Source organism: Colletotrichum lupini, chromosome 5 (assembly GCF_023278565.1).
Source record: "Colletotrichum lupini chromosome 5, complete sequence".
In the NCBI taxonomy this organism is placed as follows: Eukaryota; Fungi; Ascomycota; class Sordariomycetes; order Glomerellales; family Glomerellaceae; genus Colletotrichum; species Colletotrichum lupini.
This window is the reverse complement of record NC_064678.1, coordinates 1,345,820-1,367,649: the sequence shown is the minus strand read 5'-3', so window position 1 is coordinate 1,367,649 and position 21,830 is coordinate 1,345,820. Positions and strand designations below refer to the sequence as shown.

Below are 21,830 nucleotides of genomic sequence, written 5' to 3'. Positions count from 1 at the left end.
CGGCCTCTCGGTATTTTATTTTATATTTTTTAAATAGTTTTTTTTATAGTTTAATTATAATTAAGTAATTATCGCTTACTAGCGATCCTTTTTATTACTTAGTTAATTTCTTAAAATTAATAATCTCGCGCTAAGAGCTAATATAAAAAAAAGCTTTTTAATAACTCTTTAAAGGATTTTTTTTTTTTTTAAATCCTCGTTTTTTTAGCTTTTTTTTAAGCTAATAATAATTCTAGCGGGAGGTTATAGGACTACTTTAGGGTAGCCGCCTTTTTTTTAAATTAATCTCTAAGATCTATAATACTCTTAACTTAATATTATTAGGATTTTTAAATCCCCTCCTCCCTCGTTAAACCGTCCCCTATACTTTATTCCTAAGTAATACCCGGGGGGTAGTTAAGGGAGCTATAAAGAGGTTATTTAGATCGCGGGCTTAAAATCGTATTTATAAGATTTTTATAATAATAAACTTTTTTATATACTATAAATCTCTTAGCTTAATAACTTTTATAAGGTTACTTTTATTACTAAGTAAGAATATTTACGTTTAGAGATCCCCTTTTTTCATCGCGCGGTACTTTTTTATATTATATTATTAAGCTCGTTTATTATACTAATTAATTAGGTCGATAGTTATTATATAAGTATTTCTTTTTACTAATTTAATTAGTTAATTTCTAATTACGGGCTAGCTACGGAAAAGTCGTTTAATAAAAAAGCTACTCAGGGCGATAATAAAAGGCTAGTTATTTAAGTAGTTCTATTAATTAACGTATTTTAATATAATAAACGTCGACTTCTTATAAGTAATAAAGGGCTACGATTACTTAATTCTATATAATATTTAAAAATCGCTTCTTTTTTTATTTACTTCTATAAAGTTAATTAATATAAATCTCTTATCCTATATAGTATTAAGAGGTCGTCTTTTCTGCGTAGCGAGATACCTTACCGATTTACGATAATAGAATTTAATTATTAATTAGTATTAATATCCTTATAATAAAGTAGTTAGTTCGAACTGTAGTTAACGAAGAGATTAATTGAATTATTTAAATATCTACGTAGTAATAAGAAGGAGGTTCTAACTATAGGTTAGGCTAGCTACGATAATTATAAATAGGGCCCCTAATTGGCCCCTGCGCAGTTGGCCGTACGCCGCGGTCGAATTAGACTTCTAATCTAATATTGATATTTTAAATAATAAACGTAATAATTAACTACGTACCTAAGCTTAATTAATATTATTTATAAATTATCCCTTAGTTAGTCCTTAACTTAATTTAATAATAGATTAATTATTAGCTAACTTATTTAACGTTAAGTAAGCTTATACTTAATATTTTTACGATCCCTATAATAATAATAAATTACGAGAGGATATTTAGCTTTATAAAGTTAATTCTAACTTTATAGCGATTATCAATAAGATCTTTTATACTAAAGGAGGTTTAATATTTTAAAAACTAGCTTTGTGGTAGTATTATAAAAGTAAGAGGTTAATTTTTTAATTAAAAGAGCTAATCGAAATAAAGTTTATAAGTTAGTATTATAAGGACTTTTATAATAGCTTTATTTAATTCCCGATTAAGAAATTAGTTAAATTTATTAATTAATTATTAAATAATTAAATATAGCACGAGAAATGAGCTAAATAATTAAATACGAACCTTATATTTGATTTGTTTGTATAGGTATAAGCGCTGTATACGTTATGAAGAATTTCCATCACTTCCCGAAGAAGGACCAGTGTCGATGCGGACACCCTAGCATTACTAGCGATGCGAATGACCGAGCCCTCAGGCGCTCCTTCCTCTAAGGCGGCCGCCGATACTGTGTCGCCATCTTTGTGGGTTGAAGCTAGTAGAGCGAAAGAATCGAGAAACTTTCGCTTTAGCAACTCTTCTCAGGGAACACCCGCGTCATGAGGGTGTCGATCCAGACCGTATGCTGTTGGACTACCCCTTACTGGGTCTAGCTTGTGAAGCAAAACGGCGTCTTGCACAAACCGTTTCTGTAAGTTTCCAGTGATTTCTAGGTTCATGACTATCCGTCGATTCAAGTAGTGGAATACTCGTGATTACCAAGAGAGAGAGAAGGTTCAATGCGTTCGATAATTGATGTCGTTGTGTAGCGTGGATGATGGCTATCCCTCATATAAGCTGTGGAAGCAGGTTTTGCATTTGTTATTGGAATTTTTCCTTTGCTTTCAAGCATAGCCTTCATATGTTTTCTGTGCCGTATGGTATCAACAGGCTTCCACCAATCGGCACAACTGATGCTCGTCATTATGATCAAGAGGGTTAAGTGATCGGTATTGATTCGACAACCCCTCGCTGCATTTGTCTTGACCTTACCGCTTGTCCTATCCGCCTTGTTTTCATCTCTCGTCGGCTGTTGGTCCACGCTGCAGGCGCCTTGTATGAAATAGGGTGTATAGATATTACCGCGTCAGTGCTTACAGGCTGAGGGATGAAAGGTTCGACGGCCTCCTGCATATGCCAGCAAGTGAGGCAACAACCTACCCCGCTAGCGTGGTTTTGCTTGCCAACCATAAATGAACAACCCCTACTCGTTTGACCATGTATCTACGTCAGCGACCCTGAGCATAAAGTACCGCGCAGGCCAGTCATTTAGAACACAATCTTTCCACGCGCAGGTGTCCAAATGCCAGAATTACCAAAAGCCTGTGGCGCGATTCTGGCTTTGCCGTACACATATGTCGAGAAAGTTGGCCGTTGGAACAATCCCAACCCTAAGCAGCCCTGTCTGCCAAGGTCTACTCGATTAAATAAAGTAGAGACTTGTAAGTATTTTAGAGCATCAATCTGAGTACGACCGAGCCGTTATGTCTTTGGAGTACGATTTCGGGAAACTCTACCTCATTAGCCCGCGGCCAAGAGCAGAGCGGACTCTCGACTTGGTCAAGGACATGGGATGGGACGCTCACAAAGTTGAGGCATACAGGTCTGAAGGCGCTGACAAAAGGATCTTCACAGCGACTGGCAAGCCGATGCTACGCGTACACCTGAATAGCGGTTTGACGTATTTGACCACCGCTTCCCGTTAGCTTGAGCGGCTCGATCTGAAGGATTCTGTGAAATCTGCGACGACATCAGGCGTGATCTAGTGGATGGATGGCTTGTCGATTTGGATTGGCAGTCGGCGTGATGGGGCTCATGTGACATGGCACTGTCTCCTACAAGCACCAGTCTTTGACGTCAGTAGTAATCAATACACCAGAAGTCTTTAATTAGACACATTTTTGAACATCGGGTCTACATCGAGGGCTATGAGAACAGAATATCCCATATCAGCCCACCCGTGCTCACAAGTGCCGCTGACCCCTGAGTGAAGACCAATTTCTGTGTCAAGACTTTCTCCATACCACTGCTTAAAAGTCACTCTAAGATCAAGACTCAACTTTGCCATGGATTGTATACATCAGCAGAAGTTTTGGATATTCTGCCCAGCTGTCGCGATGTCCGAACAATCCATGATGATCATAGCCTGCTCCTGGCAATGGCGTTTGAGATAACCTAGCGTATGCGTGGTAAAGGATATTTTCTAGCGAAAGAAAAGCCACTGGTTCCAGAGAAGAAAAGTTGAATTCGAACCTCATGGCCTCATCGAAAGATAAGTTCAGTCGGGGTTATGCTCGTCTAATTCCAGCTACCCCTGGGAGCCGGAAGTTCGTTCGTAGCCCACATATTCTTAGAACTAAGTTCAGGCTGCCCATTTCTCTTATAGCAAAGTGTAGATCTTCTTAGAAGCTTGCAACCGTTTACGAATCACATAAAAGTGGGTGAAGACATTCGTTAATAGCAACGATTATTCTTAAGATGTTTCACCTGGTGAAGTCAAGCTTGGCATCCCAATACCTGCCCCTCGAGGCCCAGAAGGGAGAAACTGGCCAAGAACATAGCATAACTCGCTCAATTGCGCGCGGTATATTTGACTAAACCTCGTACGAGACTGTCGGCATACTCGGCTTTCTGTTGAGCATCCCGGTGTCTATTGGCGTCCGGCGGCCAGGCGGCAGTTCCCTGCTGGTTCTTGGTTGGTAGACCCGCAAGGAGACGAAATGGCCCGAATAGCTCAGTTACATGTCATAAAAACTTCAACGCGCCTGGCCCAAGCCTAATGTTCGTCTCGTATTGAATGATTGAACACCACTACATGATCACCGTATCTGACTCAAAGCAAAACTCGTTTTGGCCTTTTTCTATCTTTCTACTTCGCCATATTCTCAACATGTTCCTAGGAGTCAACTAGTTTCAGCCAATACTGGAAGTCAACCTTTACGAGTTGATTGCTTTAACGAGTAAATGTGTCCCATATGCCTTGTTCACATACCAAACGAGGTGTATTAACTTGACTTCTAATAAGGTTGCGGAGGATTCTTTTCCGTCAAGAGGGGAAATGCCACGCGGTGGCCAGTGGTCTTTAAATAGATCCGAGCGTCAATTTGATGAAGATGGCTTAAACTTTATCACTGCCCTAGCGAACGAACGCAGCCGATCGGATGGGCTGGCCCCACAAGGCTCACAGATGAAACCATGACAAGCAAACAGGTCTGGTGAGAAGGATGGCTATCAAGCCCAGACAACATACCATGATTCTAGGCCTGCGAGACCGGCCAGGCCTACACAGCCCCTTCTCTGAGCTGCAAGAAGGGGTTCCCTAGTCTTGAGTCAAGTTGGTGGCTCTGAAAAAAGTGAATGTATGACGATGTAGGCGAACCGTCGCAACTTTATTCGCAGTGTGCCTGAAAACCCCTGTTGCAACTTGATCATGTCCTTTGCGTCGGGTACAGCGGACAGACCGAGCTAGTAAGTTGTTGTTAGTCCAAGTGGTTTGACTGACTATGATATTGCTCTGCGATCATGTTCGGATGATAAAACGAACGCCGGCTGCCCTACGAGGCGTTGGGGCCCTGATTTGTTTGGTCAGCTTCGGCCGTTCCTTCTCTCAGTCACTCTTTTGACCGTAACCTATAACCACTCATTTGACTCCTAATCGTTCTTCATTTAAGTCATTCTCAGCCTTTATCATGGTGAAATCACGGGACTTTCTTCGGAGTCTCGTTGGGGCCATTGGTTTGCTAGCGGTTGCAACCAATGGTCAGACAGACAACACGGTTGAATGGGTTAGCTTCCTCCTGGGACCACCACTCCCCAATATCGCAAGAAGGACAACGGAACTGACAAAAGCCGTCTTTAATACAGACTCTTGGAATGCCGCTTAAGTTCTTTGCTACGGCCGAGAATACACCATCATGCGCTGCAAGCTTTCAAGACGCAACGGGGGATGCCAAAACGTTCACACCAGTTCAGTCTAATACTGACACGGTGATGGCGGGTGGCACGGCTGCCGATCTAGCTACCACATTTTACTTAATAAACGGAATATTGGCCGGTGGTACATCTTTCACCGATCCTTCGGGGATCAGAGTTGCCGGAGGAGGCTCCGGTGGTGGCTGTTGGGATATCTCCAGCGGTACTGTCAAGGTTGCTGCATGCGATCTGGCCAAGAACCAGACATTCTATGTGAGCTGAAGTTTTCACTTGCTTGAGCTACGAAGGGTTTCCCTAACGAAAAGTTTCATCAGGTTGGCATTCCCGGAGACAAGCAGCCCTTCTTCATCTACTCCTCAACACTGGGTGCCCTCGAGAGGCCCGCCAACGCCGGCGAAGCCCTTACCTTCCCCTCAGCCAGCCAGACCCAGTTCTGCGCGTATGCCAACGACACCGGAAAGCTCGTCATTCCTCCCGCCACGGGGACCATGTACTACCCGCAAGCGCAATTGACAAACCTCACATCCACCTCCTTTGGCACCACTCCGCCAGCATCAGAAGGCGATATCCCTCAGTGCAGATTCGCCGACCAAGGCAACACATCAACATCCATGCTAGAAAGTATGGGTTCGACCGACTGCATCGTTGCGCGCTCTTTTGCTACCATCCCCAGCGGCTGCGATGCCAATCCTTCCAACAAGACTTGTATCCTTCACTTGTGGCCTGCCTTTTGTCTGGATCTTCCTGAAGTTCGCACTGGAGCCAATGCGTCGGATGCGCTTGAAGTCTGCGTGAGGAAGATTAGCCAGGGACCTTGTATTGCTAATCCCTCAGGAGCCGCTTGCGCTTCTAATTTGTTCGCTGGGATCAAGTATGTTGGTGGTGTTGGTGGTGGAGGCGGTAGCGCGAACTCGAAGCGCCAGACTTCAAATGATCCTCTGTTTGGAAACCCCGGGTCGAATATTCCTCTTGAGGACCAGTTTTGGATGGGTAAGTTGTGACTGGTTCTAATACCAAGAGAGCCCCAATCACTGATACGAGGCTTGCTTCAGGCGTAATGAAGAACGTCATCAACTCAGCTATCGGTGCTTTCAAGTTTCTAGCCACGCCTCACGTCCAAGAGCTCAAGGTTACATGTATGGGGATGAGCCATCTTACCAGCATCTTTGAGGCGAGCGTCGGAAAGACCATTCGAGAGGGATGCAGAGACGCATTCAGAGCTTTTGATGTAAGTAAACACGCACTCAGGCCTCGTGAAAAGCCCCAGTCGAGTGCTTCTGCTGACGTCTTGTCAAACAGAGCATCCACGAACTCACCTACGACAACGATATTGAAAAGGCGGGCAGCATCTTCGCGGATGTTGTGGGACTCTTGAGTGTGGCCAAGGACGTCGCAACAGCAGCGAAGGCTGTTGGTGCCGTGGACGCTGTATTGGCAAAGTTTGGCAAGACTGCGGCAACTGTTGGCGAAGGCAAGGGGCTCATGCTGGAAGCTAAGGAGGGTGAGAACACCGTGCAGATCTTCCGTGATACTGGCGATGGAAAGCCCAAACTGCTGTACACGGATAGCGACGTTGCTGCCATGGAGAAATCCATCGAAGAAGGAGGTGAGTCTAAGCAACGCCAACTTTAGTCCAATTGATCAGGCCCCAGAGCTAACCTCATCAGGATTCGACAACTGCAAAATCTGCATCGAGGGAGGTGGTGCCAGGGTCCGCCGCCAAAAGGGCATCTTGCGCAAGTTCTGTTGCTTCTTGAGTCCTCAGACCCTGGAAGCACCAGAGCCCGTTTGGAACAACCAGACTGGCCTGGCAACCGGCCTCGGCACATCTGAAGCCATCCCCTTGGCTAATCGCGTCGTAGCCACTCTCTCCGAGACCGCAGCCCTCACAGCTGACGAGAAGACGCTTATCACTACCATGAGCGAGGGCTTTGCCAACTGGTACACCAAGGCGCAGTCCGTCTCCGCCAATGTCGACGAGATCAGCGCTGTGTTGCTCGAGGCAAGGAAGAAGACCGCCGACTGGGGCAAGATCGCCACCGCAACGTCCAAGGCGTATGGTCTGAGTGATCAGGAGAAGTGGGCTCTCAAGACCTGGATCCAATGGTACATGATCAACCCCGAGTTCAACAACGCCTTGTCAAAGCTTCCCTCTGCTACTGGCTTAGTTGTACGCTCGACTGATCTTGATGCTGCGACGGTCAACATGCTCAATAAGCTTGAGTCCGGTGTGATTAGCAAGGGAAAGGCAGGCATCTACGAAGTTCAAGGTGAGTTATGCTGATATTCTACAGTGTTTCAATGTTTGTATTTGCTAATGGCTTTAGACCTCGTTCTCAACGTCAACACACCTTCAGGTGGCACCGGCGAGGTTCGCAAAGTCATGGCGACGACCCTCAACCTCGGCGACGGCATGTTCACAACCACAAAGGACTACCTCTTCATGATCAACTCCAAGTCAGGTCGCTACATTGAAGCCGTTGCCAACTCGGAATACCGCGAGACCTCATTTGTGCAGGGGATTTCCGGAAAGTTCAAGCTCATCGGCAAGCAAGAGTTGAACGGTGGAGAAACCGCCAAGGCGGCGGGCAAGCCGGGTCCTTATGCCGTCTACTAGTGAGTAAATCGACGTCAATGTTTCAGCTGAAGTTCCCAAGACTAACCAGAGAAAAGCTTTGATGAGGTCGAGGCTCCGGCTTCAACTTCGAAGGCTACTATCGCGGACGTCAGAAAAGCCCTGACTGATGAGGGTGTCACATTATCTGGAGGTTCTGCTAAGCGCGGTCTCGATGGCCTGCTAAATGCACTTGAAACGAGAGTTTTTGGCTCTGGGAAGAGGAGGCATGACTTGGATTATCACGTCCGCAATCGCGTTGTCCGTCATTGAGACAGCGGGTTCGGGCAATGATTGTAGGCTTTGGGTAGTATCCAGGCAGCCTCGTATTTTATTTGTTTGTTTGTGCCATTTTATGCCGTAGTATCCTCGAGTGAGGTAAAAGGCGACTATATCACATCAAAATTATAAAACCGTATACCGTGCCCCGTAAAGCCTATATAATACCCTCTTATAAAATAATATAATATATAATTTAAGATTAACCCTTTTACTTACGCATAGCCCCCCGTACTATTTTATAACCTAAGGTAAATATACTTAGTAAGGTTTAAGTATTATATTAATAATATAATAAACTAACTAAGTAGTGTTTTATATATTTATAAAAAGACCGTTGTCGTATTATAATAAGTATTATTACCCGAGGCAAAGAGTCTAGCTCCTTTAATAAGTAGAGGGAGAGTAGTATAGTATAAAATATAAAATAGTAAAATAAGGGGGGGGGAGAGGTATATAATATATATTATAATATAAAGTAATATATTATATTATATAATAAAATAAAGTATTAATATAACGTAGATAAAAAGTAATATTATTATTAGTACTACTATAAGTAAATATAAGCTTTATAGGGCTAATAAGGTATATAGCTTATTACGTATCCTAGTTAAACGAGCCGTATTAATGTACTTGCCCTATAAAATTAATATTTACTAAGGGAGCTAACGGCTATATTAATAAACTTATTATAATAGGGGGGTTTAGTTTAAAAAGGTCTATTTTAAATAGCTAGTTAAAATACGAATTATATAGTACGTCCTATTACGTTAGTTTATTAATATAAGGGCTAAGGGGGGTACCCCGATACCTTTATTATAGCTATATTATTTAATAATAAATATAAGTCTAGTATTACCGTAACTAATTCCGTGCGCACTAACCTAATTCTAATGAATATTAGTTTATTTTAAATAAATATTAGTAAAGAACCGGGAGCTTTATAGTAGTATAATATAAGTAGACTAGTCTTTACTAAGTTAATACTAAACGAAGTTAGCTCGGGTAAATTATAATATACCCCTACGTAAGACTAGATAATAATAATAAATATAATTAAGTACTTTTTCTTTTTTATATAAGTAGCAAAGGTTAGTATTATTATAATTATATAAGTAATAGTATATAGCGTAGTCTTTATAGTTAGACTTAGTTAAGAAGAGCTAGTAAAGCTAGCGTTACGTAAGTAACTTTAGCTCGGGGCTCGCTATATTATTAATAAATAAAGCGAGGGCCTTATAAGAGTTTAGTTAATAATCCTTTTACTAGCCCCGGAGTATAGTTAGCTATTTTTCCTAAGTACGATGCTTAATATAAATAATAATTAAGAGGCGTATAAATAGGTTAGAGGGATTTATAATAATACCCTTTTTAGCTAATTAGTCCGCTATTTCGTTCCTTATAATACCCTTATAGCTAGGTATTTAATAAAAAGTAATAGGGACCCTAGCGTTCTTAATAAGCTCCTAAAACTTAAAAATAGCTTATTAAGAAAATAAAGGGGGGGTACTATTTAAGTACTTAATAATAGCCTAGTTATTTAAATAAACCGTAATAATTATAATAAACTTATTTTTAAGCCTTAGCGCTGCGTAGAGACTTATAATAGCCCCTCTTATTTTAATATTAAAAACCTCGGCCTAGGGGAGGTAGTAGTACTTAAAATAAATTAATTATAGTCCTTAGTAAATAGTATATTTAAAGCCCGTAGCCTTTAGAGTTATTTATAACCTATTTATATAAGCTATAATATACGTAATAAAAAGAGATTCGTATTATTTATAATAACTTTATATTTTTTTATTTTAATTACTTTTTAAATATTACTAAAGTTATTTATAATTAAGAAGTTACGGGGTAATAAAGCTAGTTACGGGGGACGTTTAATTTAACTAGCTATTTAAATAAATATAGTTAAATAAGAGGGGTTCTTATAGTTACGTAGTAGCTTATAATTGTAGATCCTCTAAGCTAAAAAATAAGAGTAGTTTAGTATAAAAAGCCTAATAGCGTAGTGGTTTTTAAAAAAGTCTAAGAAAAGCTTTATTAATAATATATTTACCTCCTATAATAGCGCTATAACTAATATAGTCCGCTATATTAAAAAAGAGCCCCTTAAAGTAATATTAATAAGGGTTTAAAAAGTCTTAATAACTAACTTTAGCCCGTATTAAACTTCTAATTAAGCACGTATTTTAGAGTTAATTTTAATTTTAAAAATAAGTTAGGTCGGGCCGGAGTATTATAGCTTAGCGCTATATAGGGCCTTAAGAATAATAATAATATAAATCGCTTTATATATAGTAACTAGGGGCGTATTATTAAAGACTTCATTAAGGCCTTTAATATAGCTAGTTATAAACCTAGCTTTATTTTAGTATTTAGTAATATAACTATAAAAAAGTAGCTTCTTATTAAAAATAATACTTAGCTACTTTATAATACCCTTTTTATAAGGTCTAATCTCTTTATTATTATAATAAATAGGGGGGGGGTAATATCTCTAGCCCTTAATAAGGTTTATTTTATAAAATAAAGGACTTTAGTCTTTTTAAAATTAAACTAAATAATATTATCCCTACCCTAAGTAATAATATTATTTAAAATCTATTATACCCGGGAAGTAGCCTTAGTAAGGTCCTTTTTAATACTTAGTATTATATAATTATTAATATAGCTAAATTTAAAGGACTCCGGGCTAATTTAATAAATTTACTTAGTATATAATAAAAAGAGGATAAATAAGATTAATAACCCCTATAATAAACTATAAAAAAGGGGGAATATAAGACTTTAATATTTTTTATAATAAACCGAGGCTCGGCGTAATTAGTTAAAGTACTATACTTAAATAATAATATTCTTAAGCTAACCCTATACTTAGAGCCGATTATATAGCTAGTTATATAGTACTAAGTTAAAAGCTCTTTTAATATTTATTATAATAATAATAATAACTAGCTTTTTATTAAAAATAGCTTATATATTATAAATTACTATTTTAATTATATCCGTAATTAATCGTTTAGGTAGTACCTTAGTTATTTATAAGTTAAGTATACTTTAAGTAATAATAATATAAAATATCTTCTTAGTTATAAAGCGCTCTAGCCCCTTCCCTAGGGTCACTAAGAATAAGATCGGGCGCTAGCCTTTATAAATACGTATATCTTAGTTAAGCTTTAATATTATTACTACCTTAGTATCTCGTTAGGCCTTAGGGTAATATCTAAGTACGAAATAGGCTTAGTAAAAATAACGGACGTAGTTATTAATATATAGTTAATAGGCCCGTAGTATTAAGATTATAATATTATTTATACTAAGGGTAGTATTTTTTATACTAAGTACTATATTATTTATTTTACGCTAATAAATAATAAGATCCTAAAGTAATAGCTATTAAAAGTATATCATAGGGTCGAAATATACGTTATTCTTTACGGTTATACGCTCTAAGAGCTTTTTTTTAGAAAAGTATTACTTTCTTAATAAGTTTAATAACTATATTCTTACTATCTTATAAAAAAAAGAATTAGACCTAAGGCCTAGGCTAGTTCTAACTTATAATTTAGTATATATCCGAATCCTTTTTAATAAAAAAGACTATTTTAGCTTATATAGCGGCTTTAGCCCTTTATATAGTATTATTACGTTACTAATTAATTATAATTATAATAAGAGATTAGGGGTCGGTTATGTATACTATTTTAAAACGTTTATTAACCTTAGTATACGATTCGTCTTACTACTTTATTCCCCTACCCCTTATATAATACGGGGTAGAAAAAGAAGTATAAGTATACTAAAATACGTCGTTAAGGCTCTCTATAACTAAATTAAGGTCTTATATAATATTATATATAATATATAATACCTAAGTTAGCTCCCTAACCCTCTCTACGAACTATAATATATTCTCTAGTTTAATTTTCCGCTTCTTTTTTCTTAGCTAATACGTATTACCTAAGCTAGTAAAAAGGGGGATAGTTATAATAAGGGTATTATAGTCCGATTTAGTATATATATAGTTAGTAATTTAAGTCCGGGCTAGGGGGACGTTAAAAATAGCTAAGTTAAGTATATTACCCGTTTTATAAATAGGGACCCCTACGGGGTTTAGTATAGTAAAGTAATAGCCGTCTATTTAGTTAGTAAAGTAGTTCCTAGGGGTATATAAAGGGGTCCCTAGCTACTAATTAGTATAACGAGAGTTTAAATCCCCCGTAATAAATAGCTTTTACGGGGGGGTTTAGTAATTAAATATTATTAATACATACTTTTTATTAAGGGCGTAATAAGTATTAAAAATATAATACTTTAAAATACGTACTCTAAATAAGTCTTAGTAAGAGAGCTTTATAATATCGAACGCTATTAAGTACGGGAGGGTCTAGCGGACGTATATAAAGACCTAAGGTTTATTAATAATTATAACCTAGCTTTAAATTAGTAAGTATAGGGCGAAGCTAGGGTAAGATTTAGTAATATTTTATAATTTATCTATATTATATTATAGCTCTTATAATAATAAGATATTTACTTATTTAAATTCGGTAATAATAAGAGTATAATTATATTTATAACCGTTCTTTTATACGTTAGCTTATAGTATTTTAATTTTAATACGTATTAAATACGCTAGCTATAAATAATTATAGAGCGCTTACGCGAGGCGCTTTTATATTTACTCTTACTCTTTTTTTTTAAAATAGGCTCTTCGTATTTTAAGTTATTTTTAGGGGGGAGTTTAGAGCCCTATTTTTTAAAAAAGGGGATAGTTACCGCTTTTTAAAATAAAATCTATAGTACTATTTAACGTTATAATAATTAAGTAAGTTTATTCTTATTTATTTAAGTAATTTTTAATATTATATATAGTTATATTAATAACTATAGACCCCTAAATAATATCCTTAATAAGTTTCTTCGTTTTAATACTTATAATCTTATCTTAGAACTAGGTATTTAAGGACTTTATAAGGTTTAATTTAAGAATAGGGCTTAGGGAGAGGTCGAGCTTCGTAACTTACGTATAAAGTTCTTTACTTACTTTACGTAAGAGTTTTTTTTATTAAGAGGTTTAGTAAATAATAGTACTATTTTTCCTCTAGGGGTATATAGGGTAGCTCGTATAATTACTTATATATAGCCCTTAGTAATTTATATACTAAGGAATAATCGTAATATAATTACTATTATATCCTAGCTTTTTATAATAATAATAATATTAAGTTCTAATATAGTCCTTAAAGCTATACTAATCTAAGTAGACCTAATACTATTTAAAAGGGGGTTAGTAAATAAGTAACTAAGCTATTACTAATTTAAAACTATTAAAAAGCCTTTTTATTAATCTTAAGAAGGATATAATATAAATTATATAAGGGCCGTTCGTTAGGCTAGAGGTCCGGTAGTAGAGGGGGGTTATCCCTACTATTACTTTAACTTCGTCCCGAACGTATATACTAAAGTTAAGGGGTTACTTATTAAGGCCGGGGATCTAAGTCTTAACGCCTTTAATAATATGAATAAACTAAATCTTAGATCCCTTAATAATAATTATATTAAAAAGTTTAAGTAGCTAAGTATAATAATTAAATATAACTTATTATACTCTTAAAATCTTTAAAATAAGTACGTAACTAATTAGAACCCTAGTTACTAAGCTAATATTTTTACCCTTAAGTAAGTAGTTTTTAATAACTTTTTTATAAATAAACCGTACCTCTACTTAGTAACGGGGATTCTTAAGGTTAAGGTAAATAAAAATACGAGTATTAAGGAAAGAAAGTACGTTTTTAGCTCCTTTTTATAAGTCGCTCGTTATACTTAAAGCTTAAGCTATAAGCCCCTAGGGCTAGTAATTAATAAGATATTAAGTATAATAACTAGAGCTTTAAAAGATTATTTTAATAAAAAAGAGGCCTATTATAATTCTATAATCTAGCTTATACTAAGAAGTTTTAATAAGTAATAACTAAGGTTTTTTAAAAAAAAGCCTCGAGTTTAATAATATAATAGCTTATAATAATAATATATTTAGAGTTTTTTAATAATTAAAAAGACTCCTAAATAGTTATAAAAGTAATATCTTTTATAAAATAAAAATTAAAAAAATAGGTCCTAATCTCGTTAATAATTATAATTTTATTAAAATGCGCTTTATAATTAGGGGGGGTTAGGATATTATTATCAATTTAAGTTAAGTTATAGTAATAAACGCGTTTAACCTAGGTTTTATAATTAGAACTTTTATAATTTTAAAAATTATAAACGTTATTTTAATAAAGTTTAAAATATAGTATTTTTTAATTAGGGACCGAAGTAATATAAACTAAATAATCGTAATAAAGCTTAAGAGAGTATTAAAAATATTTAAAGAGGGTAGTAGCTATAATAATATATAATAGCCGTTACTTAAGCTAGTTATAGTTAGTATAAGAAAAAGGGGGGTAGAATAGGCCTTATTAAGGAGGTTAATATAATAAAGTAGCCCGCACTAATAGTGCGTGCTAAGAAAAAGTATATAGGAGGAAGGTTGCAGGCAGCCTCGTACATATATACCAAAGTCACTTCTGACCACTTCCTTCCATTTCCTTTGAGAAAATATTGCTATAACAATCTTCGTATTAGTAACACTTCCAAAGCACACAAATGTAGAATAATCATCCCAGTGGTGTTATGGTTCTCGCTCCTAAGTTTGCTTAGGGTTGTTTAGATGACAGCAGGCCCTGTATTGCCCCCTTGCGTCCATTGAAAGCTGAGCACGTAATAATATTTGCTGAAAGCTCTCCCGGGATCTTCTTGGCCCAAATCCCAACACTTCCTTTCGCCGAAAATGTCTTGCCAGCAACTCGACTTGATCTTCAGCGGCGGACACCTTGGTCCATAGTATTGACTGCAAGCATGTACAGCTGCAACTTCTCTGACCAATCAGGCCCACAAGTCATCAGGACTTCTTGCATGACTCTTGTATCAGGCGAACGCCCAACCCCAACCTTCTGCCTGACTTTCTCCTGGATCTCCCGCACTTCCTTCAACGTCTCCAGTTCCGCCTCGCTCGCCGGTCGAAGCGCACGAGTGGGAGGCTTGGTTCCGGCGTCATCAAGGTCTTGTTGCACGTACATTGGGGAGCCACGAGGAGGGTCAATCAGGACCTCCAGCCTAACCCTCTCCAATTCCTTCTCCTCGCTAGCAAACGTCGGCCCAAAGAGAATTCGCAAGTATTCAGGCGTGTCTTTGCCAGCGATGACGAGACGGCGCAGTGGCAAATCCATTCCTGGGCGAACTGAGATAGGATCGATGTTAAGCGAGCGCAACAACGCCTGCCCCTCCTCAGATTTTCGCGCCACATTGTTGTAATAGTTGTATGCGGGGCCCATGCCCGGCGACGCAGCCGTGGACGGGGCTGGAGCCGGGCGGTGGGCGACACAGGTCGGCTTGTGCATTTTCCAGTGCGAGCGCTGGCAGTCCTGGGAATGATACCATGCCTTCTGACACGCGGAACACTTCTTCATCGGCGAGGAGAAGTTTTCGGAGGAGAGACCACAGCCATGGCATTTGGATGAGTCCCCGGGTGACACAGCGGACGGAACTGCGGTCGCCTGTCCGGGCCTGCTACCACCCATGAAGTTCATCAGGAGGTCTCTGAGCTCAGACCAAGTTTCTCCGAGGATCTCCTTTTCCTCAGCAGAGCAAACGGTCACCTTCTCAAGACCACCCGGGATTCCTGCAGCAGCCAGCTCTGGCCCAATAGCGGCAGCGAGCTCGGGACTGTCTGTCGACCAGCTCCAGGGAGCAAACGCAGCATGTTCAGCACCTGGGCTGCCTTTGAAGAAGGCTTGGAGAAGGGGAGTCACAGTCGCTCTGGCTCTATCACGTTCGGTAGGCTGCGAGAGGATCTGAGCCGGGCCGCCTCGCAACACGAACCGGCTGACTGGGTGTACGGCGATTACCAGATCTCCAGGCGGATTGAGTTCGACGTGTCGGACACCAAAAACCCATTTGTTGTCAAGACCCGAAGGCGTTGACTTTGACCGGCCGAGAGTCTTGAAGTCCCTTACCGCTTGCTCCATTTTGCGGGCGGGATCAATACGATGGTGCGTTTGTCTAGTGCGGTAGTTATTGAACGATGACCTGGTGACCAGAGAGAAAATCAGCAACCCACGTTTATGTATGTCATTTACCCCAAGAGCTTACCTGACTTTTTTTTGTCGATTGCGTAGAAAGCAAAATGGAAAGGTTGTAGATGGCAGGAATAGTGTTGGGGGCGGGGGTCCAACAAATCCAAGGTTCAGGAAAGTTCCATTCGAGCCCACGGACATTCCAAGCTCGGAACGGGGAATGTTCCTTCGAAACGCATTTGAGGGGATGTTCTTGCCCCGTCTAGTTATGTACCTTATGAACGGGATCTTGCAGGAAAGTGTTGAGAGTGTCGACTTTCTTCTCCTCCAAAACTTCGAGAGACAGCAGCCACGCTCGGCCGTACCTGCCCGCCCCTGTTTGCAATTCAAGATGCCGGACACTTCGGTGACATGACCTCCGATTGGTGCGCGGAGCGAGCCGGACGAACATCGGGAAAAAAGAATAAGCGGGATCGTGTGGCTGAGGGGCAGCGTTGGATCCTTGAGGCTATCGCGACACCTGCACATTGCGAATTCCTTCCCACATTGAAAGAGTCATCGGAGTTTCTCGGTTACGGGACTATAACGCTCAATACTTATCATAACTTGGCGCCTCTACTCACAGCTGCGCCAATCTCTTGCCGAACAGCCAAGTCCGTGATGATCTCCTCACTTCCGCCACCGACGATGTTCACTCGAAGGTCTCTGCTGATCTGTTCGACGCGAGCCCCAACGCCGCCACGCTGATATCCAGCACCACCAAATATCTGCTGTGCCTCCCGGTTCGCGAGCTCTAGAAGACGTCCGCCGTGAATCTTGGCCATCGCGATCCTTGATGCTAGTTCTGTGCCCATTGAGCCGGTAGTGTGAGCATGATACGCAATCTGTTCGAGCCAGGCCCAGTGCGACTCGATGTAGCGCGCCATTGTGATGAGCTTATGTCGAATGATCTGATGATGCATGAGTGGCTTGCCGAATGTGTGGCGGTCTATGGCATATGCCCAGGCGTCTCCCAGGCAAATTCTGGCCTGGCCGTTCATGAGTACAGCAAGGATGAATCGTTCCTTGTTGAAGTCTGTTTGTTCAGTATAAGAGCCAAGGTATATGTCACCTTATCACAGGGTCACCTACTGGTCATAATGTACTGAAACCCAGCGTTCTCCTGCCCGATGAGGTGGTTGACAGGTACTTTGACATTGTCCAGTGTCACCCATGTGCTGTCTCCAGCGTTCCATCCACTATTACTAATCTTGCGTCGAGAAACGCCGGGAAGATCAAGAGGAATGACCAGGACTGAGATGCCCTTAATACCAGGGCCTCCAGTCCTTACAGCAGTTGTCATGTGGCTAGCACGTATCGCACCGCTGATCCATTTCTGAAGGTTCATTAGTCTCAAGTCGTGAGCATTGGAGAGATGCAGGAGTCCATCTGTAGAGCTTATGATATTTTGACTTACCTTGTGGCCGTTGACGGTGTAATATGTTCCATCATCTGATTTGGTTGCCGTGGTCTTCAAATTCGCCAAATCGGAACCGCCTTCACGCCTTTAATCACGACACTCTCGAAAGAAACGTCCGACAATACTCACCAGTAGGCTCAGTACAACCGAGACAAAAGCTTTTTTTCCCGTTAACAAGCCCAGGAAGCCACCATCTCTTCTGCTCTTCTGTGCCATGATGGATGACAGGAGGTACGCCGATTGTCGTGCCGCCGTTGAGTCCCACAGACACCCCGGCAGCCCATATTCTACTAGCTTCGTAGCTTACAACAAGCGAGTGAAAGATATCCCATTCTAGGAATGATGTCAGAAGACGGCTTCACACTGAAGCTTCGTGCTTACTCTCAGCTGGGACATTGCCTGGTAATGGAACATCGCCAGCATATTCACGCGGCAACTCTGGGAAAGCCAAGCCTGATTTGGCAAAGTGAATTCTTGCTTCATGGGGGACATGTCCCTTCTCTTCCCACTCTTGAATATTGGGCGCGATATGCTCCTCGATGTACTTGCGCACGTAGTCCCTCACCCTCCGATGGCTTTCATCATAGTAAGGAGAAGCCAGGGTATTGTACCACGCCGGCTCCGCAAAGGGCGCAGGGTTGCCGTATGGCTCAACGACGGGAACATTCTTGACTTTGATTGACATTGTCTCTCTTCAAATCTGGCTCGCTTTCTGTCCAGCATTCTTGTGAATGCCATGACTCTTGTCCATCAGTTTCCTAAAATACATGTGCGGCCCGGTGCACGGTTCGGGATGAGCCGAGGTCCGCCTTGGATACAGCCACTTGCCCCGCGACATCCACGTAGCTTCTTGTCACCTCTCGCTCCTACCCCGCGCTCCTGCGCTTGGGGATTTCGGGGGGAAAAGGGGCTTGAATTGTTAGACAGCCCTTAGTTGATCCGGATGTGCGATGCGGTCGGACTTTGTCACCTTTAGGCACGACTCGCATCGGTGTTAGGTCACGGCGACAACACTTGAGGCACAAGCTGGCACGGCTTGGTGTCTAAGGCCTAGGTTTCGGCCGCAAGGAAGCAGGCAGCACCTTCTTTCAGCTGAAAATCTGTTATTCCTGCAGGCCAGACCCTGTTACTAGTTTTGACGGGGGAAGATGCCAAAGTGAAGGCGATTTGGGTGGTTTTCTGCGAAAAAGCATCTTGGACACTGGATCGCAATGCAGCTGGTGAGGTCGATGCTTTGTGACAAGCTCCAAACAAACCTACTTGATCGTCGACTTTGTCTACTGATGTTGCATCACATGGGACTCTTCAAACCCAAGAGTCAGGTACGGAGGAACCCTTGATGTGACATCGAAGAATGCAAACGCCACGTATCATATGATAGAGCATCCTGGCCATCGACCGGAGAGATGTCTGTGACAGCCAAGCGACAGCCAAGCGCCCTCCTACAAGCAATTCGTCCTCGTGGGTTTGAGTAGAACACAGCTTCATATTTTATGATACCCCTCAAACCAATAAGGAAATACCTCCTTCTCTTATTCTCGGCCTCATTGTCTGAAAGAAGTATGTAAAGCCTCGGACTCGGCGAGTCATTTCGGGTCTTCGGCTTCATGTTTGACGTCAGCGGTAGGACCTCTCCCTGTTCATCCCTGATTGACTTTTGAAGTTGTATAAGCGCACCTTTTTCTTTCTTCCGCGCGTCTGGCTGGCCACCTACTCTACCGGCGATCAAACACGTGTATGTGTTGGCTGATCAAGCCGTCTCCAAATTGTCTGAACACAATGTTCCCGGCGTCTTGGATATTGTCCGAACAAGTCGAAACGCAACGGAAGGAGTATTGCACGTGGAAGATCCGGCGAGGAGGGAACCAATCAGCCAGCCCACTGATGCTGATGAGAGTTGCAAAGAGTCGGGATTTGAGCTGTCGTAAGCGAAGTTCTGCTTAGCAGAAACTCTACCATGTCAACGTCAAGCCATAACCAAGAGAGTTCTCAGTCAACTACTCCAGCTGAGCTGCAGTTGGTGGAATAACGCGAGAAACACGCGTTAGCAGGCAACCGGCCTGCTTTCCTTTTACCGGAACATGTAGCACTCTAATTCAAAACTTGCACATTCAGCTGAGGAGGTGGTCACTTTTTTGACTTTCCGTTACCGTGTACTCTGTCAAGGATGGCAGCACACACAAAGTTCCCGTCTCGCAACCCTCTTGAATGCCTTGTGTCGAACTCTATTCAGCTTGGGAAAGGTCACCCACCGGGACGACGTTTCAGAGCTTGTCCAATTCAATCCATCCCCTCCCCTCCTCTTTTCTCATTGACTTTCCCAATCAGGTGTCATTTTCTTCCCTTCTAGAGCCCTTCTAGTGCTGCTTTCCTCAGCTTCTGCCCCTCGATGCCATCACCGCTGCTGCCCCTACTGTCAAATTTTCTCCTCTTCCTCCCTGCCACCTATGGAAGTATCGTGACTTGTTGTACCGACCGACCGACCGACCGAGACCCCGGAGTCGGCATCGCAATATGTCGTTCTTTCGGTCGTTGGACGCGGTCAAGGGCATGCCTCTCATGACACCGGAGCGAGAGGCTGCTTTTAGGGCGGAAAATCGAGCGGGAGAGGTGTATACGATCCACATCATCTTCTTCGTCCTCTCGATTCTCTCGGTTTGTGCCCGGCTTGCTGCGGCGAGGCAGTCTGGTCGGAGGCTGGCTTGGGATGACTGGCTGTCGGTAACTGCTCTAGTGAGTCTGCGATTCTCTGAGGGAATGGCTCGACGACGTTGAAAGTCTCATGATTCTCGTGGACTTCTTCCTTCTTCTCTAGTAGCGAGTGTCGCTTACACATGTTGCAGGTCTTCATCGTCGGAGTGTTCACCGGCACAATGTTCTGGCTCAGGTTTGGACTTGGTAGACACGAAGTAGTTGTCCACGAGGAAGACCCCATGAACATTACCCGATTCTATCAGACAATCTTCGCCAACGAGATTATGTATCCAATGGGGCTCGCAAGCGCACGGCTATCACTAGTGATATTATATCACCGCATATTTGGACTCTTCAGTGCGAGGTACTATCTGTACGGTCTCATGTTCTTCATTGGAGCTTGGGCAATATACGCAGTAAGTCACATTGACCGCCAGCAGAGGCCTAATCTGAAAGGGTTACTGTCTCACAAGGAAGTTGATGTAAACTCATGCTACAAGAGGCATGGGACGGTGCCATTGGATATTATCAATAAGTACTGACACTAGAACTAGACTATTCCAACGATTGTGGCTTGCATACCCGTGCAAAACTTCTGGACTACACACAAGAACTGTCTTGACCTTTCCAAGCTATACATCAGCATAGCAGTTGGTAGCATCGTGACCGACTTCGTGTTGATACTTATTCCAATACCCTACGCGATGAGGTTGACGATGTCACCTTTTAAGAAAATGCTCCTCATCTCGTCCTTTGTATTCGGCGGCTTGTGAGTATCTTCTATCTTTTCATGCTTGCGAGCAGACAGACGAGAAAGACTCGCTAAAGGTTTATGAATAGCAACTGTTTCATCACCATCATCAGACTGGTCAAAGTCTCAACCTTTGACTACAAAGATCCCACATGGGGAACCGTCGATTTGATGATTTGGACAGGACTGGAGGCTTATTGGTAGGCACTTAATGCCCCATCTACGATAACTCTTGTTAAGGACTCACACTCATATTTGAATAGTGCCGTGATATGCTGCTGCCTACCGACCCTTCGCCCCTTACTCCAAGTCCTCTGTTCTAAATCCTCCACAGCGCTTATACCCATTCAAATTAATCAAATAAATAAGTTAAATAAATAGTTAAATATAGGAATTTTAGTAAGTTAAATAATTAAATATCGTGAGGCCCTATATTTAACGTATTTAATTAAATATAAGGTCGCCCGGAAAAAAGAAAATCCGGGGCCGGGCTAATCAAAAATCGATATTCCTAACTATACCCCACAGAAGTTTATGATTAGGAATATAAACACCCAGAGCGGGATTCGAACCCGCGACTCCTTACTTACGATTATAAGTTCGTATT

The 21,830-nt window shown here is 41.3% G+C and overlaps 3 protein-coding genes across 3 annotated transcripts; 2 read left to right on the top strand and 1 right to left on the bottom strand.

The window, feature by feature from the left end:
• Nucleotides 1–5,053: 5,053 nt before the first annotated feature.
• On the top strand, nt 5,054–8,184 carry CLUP02_09816 (uncharacterized protein; the record flags this gene model as incomplete). Its single annotated transcript, XM_049288794.1, has 8 exons — nt 5,054–5,149; nt 5,229–5,549; nt 5,612–6,287; nt 6,350–6,525; nt 6,597–6,903; nt 6,965–7,567; nt 7,625–7,913; nt 7,971–8,184. 8 exons carry the CDS (start codon nt 5,054–5,056, stop codon nt 8,182–8,184), a joined length of 2,682 nt encoding a protein of 893 aa, XP_049145938.1.
• Nucleotides 8,185–15,062: 6,878 nt separating this feature from the next.
• CLUP02_09815 (acyl-CoA dehydrogenase domain-containing protein) lies at nt 15,063–18,463 on the bottom strand (the record flags this gene model as incomplete). The annotated part of the gene is made up of 7 exons (XM_049288793.1): nt 15,063–16,332; nt 16,396–16,856; nt 16,943–17,394; nt 17,451–17,694; nt 17,776–17,855; nt 17,908–18,111; nt 18,160–18,463. 7 exons carry the CDS (start codon nt 18,461–18,463, stop codon nt 15,063–15,065), a joined length of 3,015 nt encoding a protein of 1,004 aa, XP_049145937.1.
• Nucleotides 18,464–20,292: 1,829 nt separating this feature from the next.
• Nucleotides 20,293–21,427, top strand: CLUP02_09814 (uncharacterized protein; the record flags this gene model as incomplete). The annotated part of the gene is made up of 4 exons (XM_049288792.1): nt 20,293–20,511; nt 20,622–20,888; nt 21,027–21,241; nt 21,313–21,427. The coding sequence occupies 4 exons, from the start codon at nt 20,293–20,295 to the stop codon at nt 21,425–21,427; spliced, it is 816 nt and encodes a 271-aa protein (XP_049145936.1).
• Nucleotides 21,428–21,830: the final 403 nt, after the last annotated feature.